We start from the raw sequence: 12,783 nt of genomic DNA, 5'->3' as shown, positions 1-12,783 counted from the left end.
AGTGCATGCGTAAAGGTGGAGAGCTGGGCTCTTTGATTTCTAACTAGTGAAAACATTCCACAATGCAAAGAGATGATGGAATTACTGCAAGGGGAAGAGGTTGAACCTGGAAGTCAATCAAGCCTGTTGTGAGATCAAAAAGTACCTATTGGTATGGTTAATGAGATTGCTAGCAGGCACGTATAAGCTTCCCACTTCTGAAGAAGAGAGAAGAATGGGTTTAAGTAGGTTTAAAAATACCCAGTTTACTTTAATTTTTGTTTGGATACTAAACCAGTTCACTGCTCACTAAATTGATTTTAAAATAAAACTAAATTATGTCCGAATGCATAGCTGATTTGACTTCTAATGGATCAGATGTGAAATAGAAAATTAGATCCTTTTTTATTGGCATCAGAGGCTGCTGCAAAATTGAGGACTTACTAACAGAAATTAAGAAGAAGCTAAAATAGAATTTATATCTACCAAATTAACTACAAATATATTCGATTGTGGAATAAAGGTAATTCTAGAATATATGTTTTAATTTTTAATACCAAAAAAGATAGCTAACAATAGTATAAATTATTCTATTATTTAGTTAAATACTAGTGTAAAGAATAATAATTATATTTGATTTGATATAAAATTAATATTAAAGTAATAAATAATAATGAATTTGTATTGAGAATAAGTGTCATTTTAAATCAAATAACGAAAATGCCCTTGATTGGATGTAAAATAATATCAGTAATCAAGTGTTATCTAATCTATGGGCAAAATAGTAATTTTAAATTATTATTAAATTAGTTTAAAAAGTTGTAGAGAATAAGAAGAGAGAGAATAATGAATTGGAATACTTGAAAAAGTTAAGTTGTTATTTAGTTGATATACCAGTATAAGAAGGTTTATTTCAGAAAAACTTATTCTTATTTCACGAGTAAACATACCCTTAGGTTATCAACCATAAAAAATGATGCTCTCAAGTATAGGGTTAGCACGTCCATGCCTCACAGGAGCTACAAAAGTAATGCCTACAACGTGCTAATAGATGATAGATCTTTCTGCCAAAATTTTTGTTATGTACAATGATAGCTTCACTCTCAAAGTTCCTCATGATTAAGATGATATAAAGATCCTTCCGGATTACTTGCTGCCCTTTCAACCTAATTCACATGCAAGTCCAACAGGAAATTTGTAGATAAGCCCCAGAATTGCAATCAAAAGTAGTCCAGGATAATGTACACATAGGAAAGCATCAAAGGGGACCATAAAAGTTCACCCAGATTATGGGACCTTCTCTCTTTCACACAGCATTTTAGAGATGCTTGCTTATGGGAACATTTGGTCCCCCTAAGGTACCTTGGAGAACCATCAGAATATAGATACAAGATCAGACATAGATATAGAAGAAAACAGTCAAAAAGGACACCAATATACTGAAGGAATAAAGCTGTGTTCACTGAATTCATTATTTGAATTTGTCAAGAGTTCTAGTTTGTCTTTTGCTTCAAATGGTACAAGATTTCATAAAGGCTATGTATGAGTAATAAAAAGTAGAGGGAAGATCATAGTAAAAATTTCTAGAGAAATTGCCTATAGCGAAAGTGGTCATGACTTGTTAATGTTGGTAAAAATTAGAAGTATACGATGAAAATGAATAATCATGACAATAACATGCAATATATAAACGGCTGAGAAGTGTAACTCTCTCTTTAAAGAAGAAAGTGAAATGAACCAAAATTAGGAAAGATAGTTTTAAGTGGACTACTGTGACCGCCTCCCAAGCTACGTTACGTTATAAAGTAGACTTCTATAAAATTGTCACTTTTCGTTCCTACTTTCTATCAAAATGTAGCCTACACTAGTATTAGCTTTCCTTATGCAGCCTTATACAGTAAACGTTATTGTGCTCTAAGTCAGCCAAAGAGATGTCAATTATTGATTAATCTTAGAACCATCACAGATGAATGAACACGAATATCAACACTAGTGGATAAGTTTCAGATGGTTAAAGTCACTACAATATGCTAATCAGCTTCCAACAAAACTAGGATATAATTTGATAGATTACAGACCAGCATACCTTCATGTAGAAGTAGCAAAAAGAAGTTACCAAGAAGCAGAGCACCATGTAGCCTGAAGGTAGGCTTATATTCTTCATAAGAAGGATTTTGTTCTTCACCCATTTCCTTTCAATCTCTGGGATTTAGCACCAACACGATGCTCCTTTTGATAAAATATTTTTTCTTCTAAGACAGTTATCTTGAGCAGATAAAATAATATGTTCCAAGTATATCTCAAGCAGAATGAACTTGTCACACATCACACAGGTAATTATTGCTGATGGGATACCTCATCCTTATCTTCCCTTGGGTCATCAACTAAATCACCACTATTTCTCATGGACTCTGTCTCAACTATTCCTGAAAGAAGATTCTCATTGGAAATATCACCGGCTATATTAATTCCTTCAGATTTTTCGCTGCTCATCCATGTATCCTCTACATTTTCAGACACATTTGTTGTCTGACTTGTCTCAACTTTGGATGTCTTTTGCATGATATGGGCATCAAGAGATTCTCTATTGATGCCCATTCCTTTGGAAAGAGATACATATCTAAGAACGAGCTGTTTGTAACAATTGAGGAGGTTATCTACATCATCAACTGTTAAATCTCCAGCACGAGCATATAGAAATGGGTGCTCCTGAAAATATCTGCTCAGATCATCATCCTTCATAAGATCAGCACATCCTTTCTTCTCAATATCTGAGATTGATTGCGCCCTTGAAATTGCTTTACTTTTTCCATCTAAAAACCTGCTTACTTCAATTTCCTGGTTTGAAGCATGCTTCTCCCTTAGAGACAAGTTGCTGTCTGACTCCCTGTTAGCTGTTAGAGTTTCTACTCTGTATTCTCTTTCATCAAGATTAGATTGATTTCTCTGACTTTCTGAGTTGGTTGACAGTCCCAACAAATGTTCTCTAGCAGAATCCATCTTCTTTTGGAACTCAACTTCATCTATTGAAAGTGATTCTGCATCAATATTCCAGATGAAAGATTCTGCAGAGAGGATATTAGTAAAGAAATATGCCGCTTGAGAGACTAATCGTGATTGACGTCTGTATCGCTGTATGTATAACAGGTTTGAATGCAATTGTGGAGGGTTGGCCTGCATAAACAACAATGATAGTTGAGTACCCTCTCTTACACCATAAATACACTAATACATTATAAGATGACAATAAAGTAGTAAACTAAAATGTATTCCAGTTCTTAAAACTGAGTTAACAACTGTATTTTCAGAGAAATCAAATACCATGATAGTATGAAATTTATGCATAAATAAAAACCAAGTGCTTATCGTTTTGCATAGCAAAATCCAACTCTAAGTGTATAAGAACATCATTCTGCAAACCATTAATACAGTTCTTACAGAAACTTCTATGCAAACAAACAAATAGCCAATTAGATGACCTTCAAAAAATTCGGGTAGGTCATTGTTGGAAAACGTGCAATGTAATTATTCACGAAAATAATAAGCAAAGTTCACTAGATAAAGTAAATTGCTGCTGTGCCCTCAATAGATACATATGATTAAGAGGAAAACCATCCCAAGTAATTTCAGGACATTTTTTATTTTTCTTAGACATGGTACCCACAACCATTAACTGTACTGGTTAGTCTGTTGATATTTTTTGCTGCCTACCAGACATGGTTTGAAGTGATGACAATTTGATGTCCCTTTCTTCATTCATTCAACCTGACGAGTAGCTGATCTGTTCTTTCTATTGGTGTTTTGCATACTTGTATCATCTTTCATTGTCCAAACCTGGACTGAATAAACATATCTAATTCACATAACTGCATATTGTGCACCGAAATCAAGATCTTAAACCTTGATCTCTTATCATCCTATAGCAGCTTTCATACTATAAATGATGACTGTCAATTTATAAACTATAGCAACTGTAGCATGCTGAAGTAAAAGAAAAAGATAATTGAATTGACATAGTCATATACTTATCCATAAATATGAATATGTAATGGTCATGATGTTTAATGATTTATCTGAAATGTAAAAAATGCAACTTCATAATATAATAAATTAAAGAAAGACTAGCCAGCTTTTGCATAGCAAAATAAAAGTGAGCCAAAAGGTATGTAAATGTGATAACCTATTGAAAGTTGTATTTGCATAAAAAACTGGCCCTACCTTAATAGTCACATAAATGAGGACAGGAAGAAATTCATCTGCTCCTGGAGGGTTCTCATCCGATGCGATAGAAGCATTTAGCAACAAATTATTAATGGCTTTACAGCAATTGAGGATACAAACGAGTTTATCCCTAGGAGCCTTATACATATTGATCTTCTGCAGTTCCTTTTGTGCAAGCTGTAAAACATAGAAGTCAAATATATCAGGCTTTCAGAACATATGAGTCTGCCAATCAACTCCATTAGAAAATTAAAATCATGTAATGCAGCTAGATATACTTTTACATCTATATATTTATAATATATACAAATTGAAAAAGTAGTTAGATAAGATCTAGAATGCTATTCTTTTACATCTATATATTTATAATATATACAAATTGAAAAAGTAGTTAGATAAGATCTAGAATGCTATTTCTATAAGCTATATGGACTAACAAGAAAGAAGTCAAAACGTGAGCTAGTGCACATACTTAAGCCTCAATAATAGCAACTACCAAATCGTAAGACTGAAAGTACAGGTACCAGTAGTTGTGCTAGACTGCTAGTAGTATTATAAAATTTAATTAAATATATATAACAGTTTCAACTTTTCAGCTATTGTCATATCTGTGTAACAGTGAGGGCTCAATAAACAAAATCATCATCACCATGACAGCATTATTAAGGTTAACATCATCATAAATGCTATAATAGCTGATAAAAATGCATTAAAAAAGCACACTTAATGATGATGATGTATCGTGGTCAATGAATTGTGGAAAGAAACAGCCACTGAACTTTTCCACAATATCATTTTTTCAGAATTCTGTACAGGCCATAAAATGATTTTATGTTCTCTGCGATGTCACTAAGACTGTTAATGGAACTCATTGTTTGAAAGAAGCTCATTTGCTTGAAATAATGCTTTACATCGAAATATCGAACCATTCATTTATATCCGCAAAATATGGGCCAACATTCTGAGCACACGGTATCAACAAGCCCGACAAAAGCAGGACATAGCTTGCTTGTGTTTCGCTAGATATAGCTCAACTAATTACATATTATTTTAAATATATATTCTTAAAATTATTACAAATTTAATACTTGTTTATATGAATATGTAATAACATTTTCTTTTGAACAGTTCTGTACTACTAAACTAAAATTAATCTCAGGCATTATATCTTGATAATAGCATGCTCACTGCTCACTAGTATTTAGCAGCACAGTCTGTCTAGATATTTAAGCAACAGCACTATTAATTTGTAAGTACGATGGTTAAGATTTATTAGTATTTTCTATCATATAGGCCTATTACTAGTGAGTTGAGCACTTGAGCTCACTAGCAGCCAAGTCTGAACAGATGAGCAATCAAACATTCCAAGTTCTGCTGTGACGAGCTTAACATATCTCAATTTCACTAGGAGTGAGGCAAGCCAAAATTAAGCTTGAACTCAATAACCTTACTTTCAAGCCAAACATGGGGAGCATTCATCTCGCTTGTGTTCGGCTGATTCACACTCGTAATTACTACCCACTCTAAATCACCATAAATTTGATACCAAAGTAACTTGATGTACTAATTAGCAAGTATTTGACTTCCCCCTTAAGAGAGAAAGGAATAAATTAATTGAATAATATAAGAGCCATATTTTAATGATAAGACGAGTTAATAATGTCGATAGGGGCCTAGACTTGTGCTCCATTAACAAGATAAATATTATTATCTGCCCTGATTCACTTACCAAGAATGATGTTTCATTGTGAAATGCTGGCTTTACATCCAAATTTTCAGGTCGTATAAATTGTTGTAACAAAGCCATCTTCTCAAAAAGTTGTTCATCACTGTTCACATCTTCAGGAACTGATGCAAATACCCGATTAAAAAGTTTTGTCATGACATATTTCTCAAGGCCCTGCAAGCAAAAGCAGGGTTTTGCGTTATGGCAGAAGTTCTGGAAAGTACATAAGTATGAAGAAAACAAGACAACACAAAACCAGGGGCACTTGTAATATGTTCCTAAATTTTTGAAAGCCAAAAATAAATTGAAAATTTTTGATAAATCGAAGACAATGGAATTATCAATCAAGTTAATCTACCATGTAGGAGTTCATCTAATTCCGATATCCCAATTCTGGTCTCCAACTTGGATAGACAAATGGAATGCACTAATACACTGTAAAAAAAAGCTTTAACGCAGTCTTTTTTTATGCCTTACTAACCTTTTCTTTATTTTTGATCATTTTTTGTCAAAGATTTGGGGAAACAGGATTTGCTAACTAGGAGGTACACAAGTACTTTGTACCAACATTTAGCGTGGCACACCTAGAGGCATGTACCAAGACAGGGTCAGCACAGGATGTTCCACTAGAATAGCATCCTTGCTTTTATGACCACCGAGACCAAATTTTATGGAGGTTCCATTTCCATTTTAGTCTGAATTAAAAGTTATGCTTGCTACCATATTGTTTGGCAGGTTAATTGATAATTCATCTCCCTGTATTTGGCAGCATTTACTATACTCATCACTCCATAAGTAGTTCTGTCTGAATTTTCAGTATGAGAAACTTGTGAACAGCAACAAAGATGAGAAAACTTACCTCACCAGCACTGTCTAGCTCTTCTTCTGAACTACCAGCCCAAAGTGTATGGACCCTAAATTTTGCTTCCATGTTGGCAAGGAACTCTTGTACAGCAGCACTGTCATTTTCTGGATCAGGATCTTTATTTGAGAAGGAAACGATGAAGCTGTAATATCAAAGTAACACAATTTTTGTGAAAAATATGCAATAAATGTGCGAACAGAAAAAACAAAAAGACACCCTATACAAGAATAGAAGAATACTTCCGAGCAGAATATAATCCAAAATGGATGAGAACCCAATATGCTTGATTTAATCAGCCTCGCTCGAGAGTATGGTATATAGGATACCCTAGAAGGAATGCCACTTGTGCAACTGACATGGTAAATAACTTGCCATGAATTATTTATAGACTCAAACATATTAAGATATGCATAACTGAAAAGTTAACGGGTTAATATCCTTACAAATAGAAAAAAAAATCTTGGGATAATTAATAGTTCTGGACAAGATACTTGGATATGGATGAAATCTTTTAGAGATGTGATTAGATACCATTGGAACTTCAATATGGAAGAGAATGGAACTATGAAGTATGGAAGATGAACAGTTCATTGCTTTAAAAAGCAACCACACAAATGATGCCAATGGATCAATTGATCAACCCTCCCGCATATACATTATCAAATCCTCATATGTAGTTCTGAACTGAACACAGGCATACGCACCCACATATTGACCACCAACAATTGAGAATCTTTCGCATACATATGTGCTCTAATATACATTTTAAATTTATATGTGATAACATTGAGATTCTATAGCGCTTCATAATAACTTTTATAGATTAATTTTGTTGGTGCAACTTGTCATACTTGGAAATACTTATTGAGTAATTTTATGATAGAAAGTGGCATCCTTATGAGATGGTATTATGAGGATGATTCTCCATATATTTTTTTGCAACTTTTACAGTTTTGCTTACTATTAGCTTATTTATGCCAAAATACTCAATACATTAGATAAGTAAATTATATATAAGTTACATACTTTTATTGCTAGATCGCATATGCTCCTTCATACCACATGCCGGATGACTGCTCGTGTACCGGGGGTGCTTTTCATGACATTGAAAGGGTGCAACTATTATATCAACCTATTAGGATATTCCCTGATATCCTAAATCTTGTTGTGCATTTCGTATCCAATGCCAAAATACTTAAAGATGTATTTTCCTTATTTATGCTTCATTTTAAAAAGTCCCAATGATGGACCACTGCTGGGACTTTTTAAAATGATACTCACCTTCGCCTTCGTCGTCGCCGATTGCCGGACCCGCAACTTAAGTTTTAAACCCTCCTCTCTCTCAGGATAGGACACCCGATAAAGCTTGAGAGATAGCGAAAGCGAGCAGTGATCGGCGACGGATAGCTCAACAATGAGATCGATGGCGAGCGGCGAAGCTATTAGGAGAGATACTGCGCAGTATCCCTCGTGCCACGTGCTAGTAGGCTGCCGGCACGCCACGTGCCGGTTGGCACGACCATCCATGTTAAAAACAATCATGATGTTCATTAGTTGGAATAAGGATTTAGGCTATTCAAATACCATCCAATGTAGACCATTGTGGGCAGGTCGAATGAGTGAACGAAACCTCCCTTTCTCTATGGGTTCTCTCTTTTGGTTTTGAATTAATTTCTTTTCTGTTTTCTCCATGTAGGAAGAACTTCTGCCAAAAATTTGCACATAAATGTAGCGTACACTATGTGTGTGCGTGTGTGTTAGCACGTGATAGTCTTCCAAACTGTAATCTCTTGGTGATGTCTTGTTAATAGTTCTACAAGCTGACTTGAAAGACCAGATATTGCAAGATTTTCTTTTTTTAACTTGTTCTAGATGGTTATGTGGTATGTTCTAAAAGTAAAATTGACACCCGGTAAATGGCCAAGCGAGAGGCTTGCTATTAGAGCATTGCTCTATCTCCACTGTTCTTACTATGCTTGAGTACTTGTTTTAATACCTACGTTAATTGTTATTCAGTTTGTACTATAGCCAACCGTGGGGCTTACTTCTAGGGCTCTTATCCTATTTTACCTCTTCATCTTTTGTATCAAGTTGTAATCGGTTGATTGAAATGAATGTTATCTTTCAAAAAACATATAAAGCTTCAGCTCCGTAGAAGTAGAGCTGAAGCCTATCCAATTTGCACTCTAGAAACAAGTTTTAGAAGTGCAACCTATCCAATTTCAACATACTGACATGCAGTGTGAGATAATATCAATCTATTGAAACTCTAAAGGAATGCCCACATATCTGTTTAATCTCTGTTCAAATCAAGAAACAAGCTTTCATACAACTAGGAATAGAATCTCAAAAAGAGATCCAAGACACACACCTTGAGAACCCAAAAACTTAATCAGAAAATTCCAACAATAACAAAGATTGCGTTTTTATCATAAAAAGATCGGCGGGAGACCTCTTGATCGATTTGACGAAATCGGCGGCGGAGGGCTGCCGCATCCGCTCCAAGAAGTCGTGCCACGTCAGCAAGGCGGTGGATGAGCCAAAACCGTCTTCGCCACCGCCGCCGCCACCGCCTCCGCTGCTCTCCATCGATCGATGATAGAAGGATACGAAGTTGAATTTGACCTGTTCCTTTGAATTTTATTATTTTTTTTCTCAGTAATAAAATTTAACCTCTACTTTATAGTTACATAATTATACAGGTATTAGAAGGTTCAACTAGGGGAAAAAAAAAAGGAAAGAAAGAGATTCCTATAAATTATGCCAGCCCTAGCCATCAATCCAATTCATCCTTCAAGCGAATCTAAACATTTGGATGGCGTTTGGATTGAAATAAGAATTTTTTTTAAACTAGTTTAGTAAACACAAAACCAGTGTAGTAAATCCATATCTCATCTCTCATCCATCTATCTATTTTACATTTACCAACAAAATCTAATTACTATTTTACTGTTGAAAAATCACTTCATTTGATATAAAATATCTCCTAAATCTATTTTTTTTTATGTCACATAGAAGTGAATAATGACAGCTTAGCATTTTGTTTAAGAGATGATGATAAATTGAGCGTCCCAATTAAGCAATAGAGATATCTTTGGAACCAATTCTAAATGGAACTCAAGATTTAATAAATGATTTCATTTGGAGATGAATTATGCAGGTTGAAACGAGGAAGAAATTTATTTAATTATGTTTCTTTTTTCATATTTTATTCATGCACTTCAATGAAAATGTTACTAAAGGAATGTTAATTTTGAGATTTGGAATAGCTAATTTAAATGCCAAAAGAATTCCACCCAAAGCTGAACTCAAATTATTACATTTTACTGCATATACTGAAATCCATCCCAATCACTAAAATTAATTAAAATCTTATTATTTGATGATTCCAAACAACAGATTAACAAAAGTAGAATTCCAATCAATTAGATTCCCCAATTTGAGAATTCCAAACAAGATGTAAATTATATAGTTGAAATCAAACTCTTTTTTTTTTGTGTGTGTGTGTGTGTGTGGTGAAATCGAGTGTTTTGCCACTAAGATATCAATATAGATTTCATTAAGCAAAGTTAGTTTGATTACTGTTTGATTTTTATCCCATATTATTATGGATGAAATTGAGTCGGATTAATTTTAACCTGGTTTTATATGTCGAATATGGGTTGGATTTTTCTATTTGTTTTAATATTCGAATTTGTATTCGTACCTCGATATAAATATAGATTAAAAATAAATTTATAAATTAACATTCATATATCATTTAGTTTAAGATATTATAAACAAAAATTGCTACGAATTTGTTTTTATATAAATTTATAGTTTCATGTGAATCTCTAATCTAGTGTTTACATTTACTGACATATTGCCTATAAATTTCAGTTTTTTTTTTAAATTTTCTGAGAAAAGATCAGGGATTAAACCCCAATTAGACTTTCATGCATTAAAAAAAAACGAAAAGACGTACAAAATTAATAATTAATAATGGAATTAAAAGTAACAATGTCAGCTTGCATCTTGATGGATAAATAGCACTCCATATGGCCCATCAATAAGCTTCAGAGTAGGAAGAAGCTCATTGCTTGATTGATAGTAGCAGCTTCCCATTTGAAGACTTCTATTTCTCTCCTTCCCCAATCTGCCAACAAAGCAAAGATACGAGCTATCCCAAAATGTTCTATAACTCGAATTGATATGATTCTTACTCCAATCTTGCCCGTAGTTTTACTGAGATATTGAGAAATAAGATTGATAATTTTTTTAGTAAATATGCATTGCAAAAAATTGTTACAATGATAGGTTCAGGAATAATCAGAGTGCAAAAATCAGCTCAAATTCTTTCTATGGTGGAATTTTTGAGGAGATCTGCAGGAGATCTAACCGTCCAATAGATTTGTAACTTGTTAATAAATTGTTCCTCTCAAAATAAGGTATCTAACTCAACCGAGATCACGTCGATCAGACTTGTAGATCAAAAGTTATGGGAAAAATACTGACCGTGGGTCGGATGGTGGCGTGAGGAACGTGGGTAATGGAATAGGGAAATAATGATTGGGTTTTATGAAATATAGTGGCTATAGTAGTGGGGTAGAGCGTTAAGCTAGACGAAGGGGGAGAGACTGGACTGATCCTTGAGAGGCAAGGGGGCACGGTCATATTGAGGGAGGAAGAAGATGACGTCCAAGATCGGATGTCGTTGGAGGAAAGAGAGAGAGTTGGGAAGGAAACTTCAATATTTCATTAATAATCCTCAATTAGGTTGCCTTCCACATATTTAGAGGTTAACCTATCAACAAATTAATTAAAAGATAACCCTAAGATAATTAAAAGATATCCCTAAGATAATGCAGTTTGCCAATTGCATTCGAATGCCAACCAAACGCGTTCAAACGTGAATTTTGCATTCTCTGTAGTTGCGAACGCATGCAGGTGTTCGAACGGCGCATTCGAAGGCGGTCGAACGCGTTTGAACGCACTAAACACGTTCTCTATTTTTGCGAACGTATGCAGACGTTTGATAGTGGCGTTCGAACGCGACTACAAAAAATCCTCTGGAAATCATATTCTTCCCAAAACAAAAGCTATTTCTAAAATAAAAAATAAACAAAAATCACAACTAGCTGAATCGTAACATATGATCTCCTTTGAATAGGATCAAGTCGATCCGCAATCAATTATGGACATCACTTAAGAGGAATTTGAGAAGATAGTTTTGGACAATCTATCTATTGGATTGTTGTGAGATTCGAATATGTTGTTCCCTTTAAGAGAGGAATCTAATGCATCTAAGATCTTTCTTTATGTTTGAATGGTTAGATTGAGAGTTATGATAAAAAAGTGACCAAATGTTAAAAAACACTAGATGGACGTGGTGTGAATGATTAAGCTATGACTATGGTTAGAGTTGAGATAGATGAAGGGGGAGGAGCGGATTGACTCCTAGGGTCGAGAGAGGGGCGCGGTTGGACGAGGAGGAAGGGTGACGGTGGCGGTGGCTATAGCCGGGGTCGAGCTTGTCTTAAGGAGGGAGGGTGCACAAGAGAGAATGAGAGAGATGGGGTTAGGGTAGAGGTGTAAATGAGTCAAGCCTGAGCAAGCTGACTCCAGCACAGGTTTGACTCGAAATTAATTTGAGCCCTATAATTGTGCTCAGGCTTGCCTCAGCTCAACTTGAGTTGAGCTCGAGCCTAAAATGAGCTTATTATTAAGCCTTATTCAAGTTGAGCCGGATCGTGTTCGAGCCGAGCCACAACCTATTAAGTTGAAGTTTAAAATTTTAACTCGTGTAATTAGAACAAAAGCTAATCAAATTGAGGGTCCCAACGAGAAGGCTTGCTAATGATTAGAGGAGGAGGAGGCCGAGCTTGCCGACGGTGGAGAAGGAGGAGGAGGATGCTTGCCAACAGTTGGAAGAGGAGGAAGAGGAGGCTTGTCGAGCTTGCCAATGGTTGGAGGAGGAGGAGGAGCCGAGCTTGCCGATAGTGGATGAGGAGGA

The 12,783-nt window shown here is 35.0% G+C and overlaps 1 protein-coding gene across 2 annotated transcripts; it reads right to left on the bottom strand.

Moving 5' to 3' along the window:
• Positions 1-1,010: 1,010 nt before the first annotated feature.
• On the bottom strand, positions 1,011-9,498 carry LOC140785458 (vacuolar protein sorting-associated protein 9A-like). Of its 2 annotated transcripts, XR_012108468.1 has the most exons (6): positions 9,244-9,498; positions 6,786-6,933; positions 5,930-6,100; positions 4,198-4,377; positions 2,066-3,153; positions 1,011-1,341 (listed from the first exon to the last, which is right to left on the bottom strand). XR_012108468.1 is itself a non-coding variant. In XM_073133279.1 (5 exons), exons 1-5 carry the CDS (start codon positions 9,378-9,380, stop codon positions 2,317-2,319), a joined length of 1,473 nt encoding a protein of 490 aa, XP_072989380.1. In that variant the 5' UTR covers positions 9,381-9,498; the 3' UTR covers positions 1,947-2,316. The 2 variants fall into 2 exon arrangements, 1 of the variants encoding a protein (XP_072989380.1); XM_073133279.1 differs by lacking the exon at positions 1,011-1,341 and having other exon boundaries at positions 1,947-3,153.
• Positions 9,499-12,783: the final 3,285 nt, after the last annotated feature.

Source organism: Typha latifolia, chromosome 4 (genome assembly GCF_019914945.1).
Source record: "Typha latifolia isolate L0001 chromosome 4, TyphaL0001v2, whole genome shotgun sequence".
Lineage (NCBI taxonomy): Eukaryota > Viridiplantae > Streptophyta > Magnoliopsida > Poales > Typhaceae > Typha > Typha latifolia.
The sequence above is the reverse complement of the archived record's forward strand: the minus strand, read 5'-3'. Positions and strand labels throughout refer to the sequence as shown.

Excerpts from the sequence above, each read along its gene's own strand:
- LOC140785458 (XM_073133279.1), bottom strand. The coding sequence starts at position 9,380 with ATGGAGAGCAGCGGAGGCGGTGGCGGCGGCGGTGGCGAAGACGGTTTT. Across the intron at positions 4,378-5,929 it reads ACAATGAAACATCATTCTTG|CTTGCACAAAAGGAACTGCA; the intron begins GTAAGTGAATCA and ends TATGTTTTACAG. Across the intron at positions 3,154-4,197 it reads TCATTTATGTGACTATTAAG|GCCAACCCTCCACAATTGCA; the intron begins GTAGGGCCAGTT and ends TTGTTTATGCAG.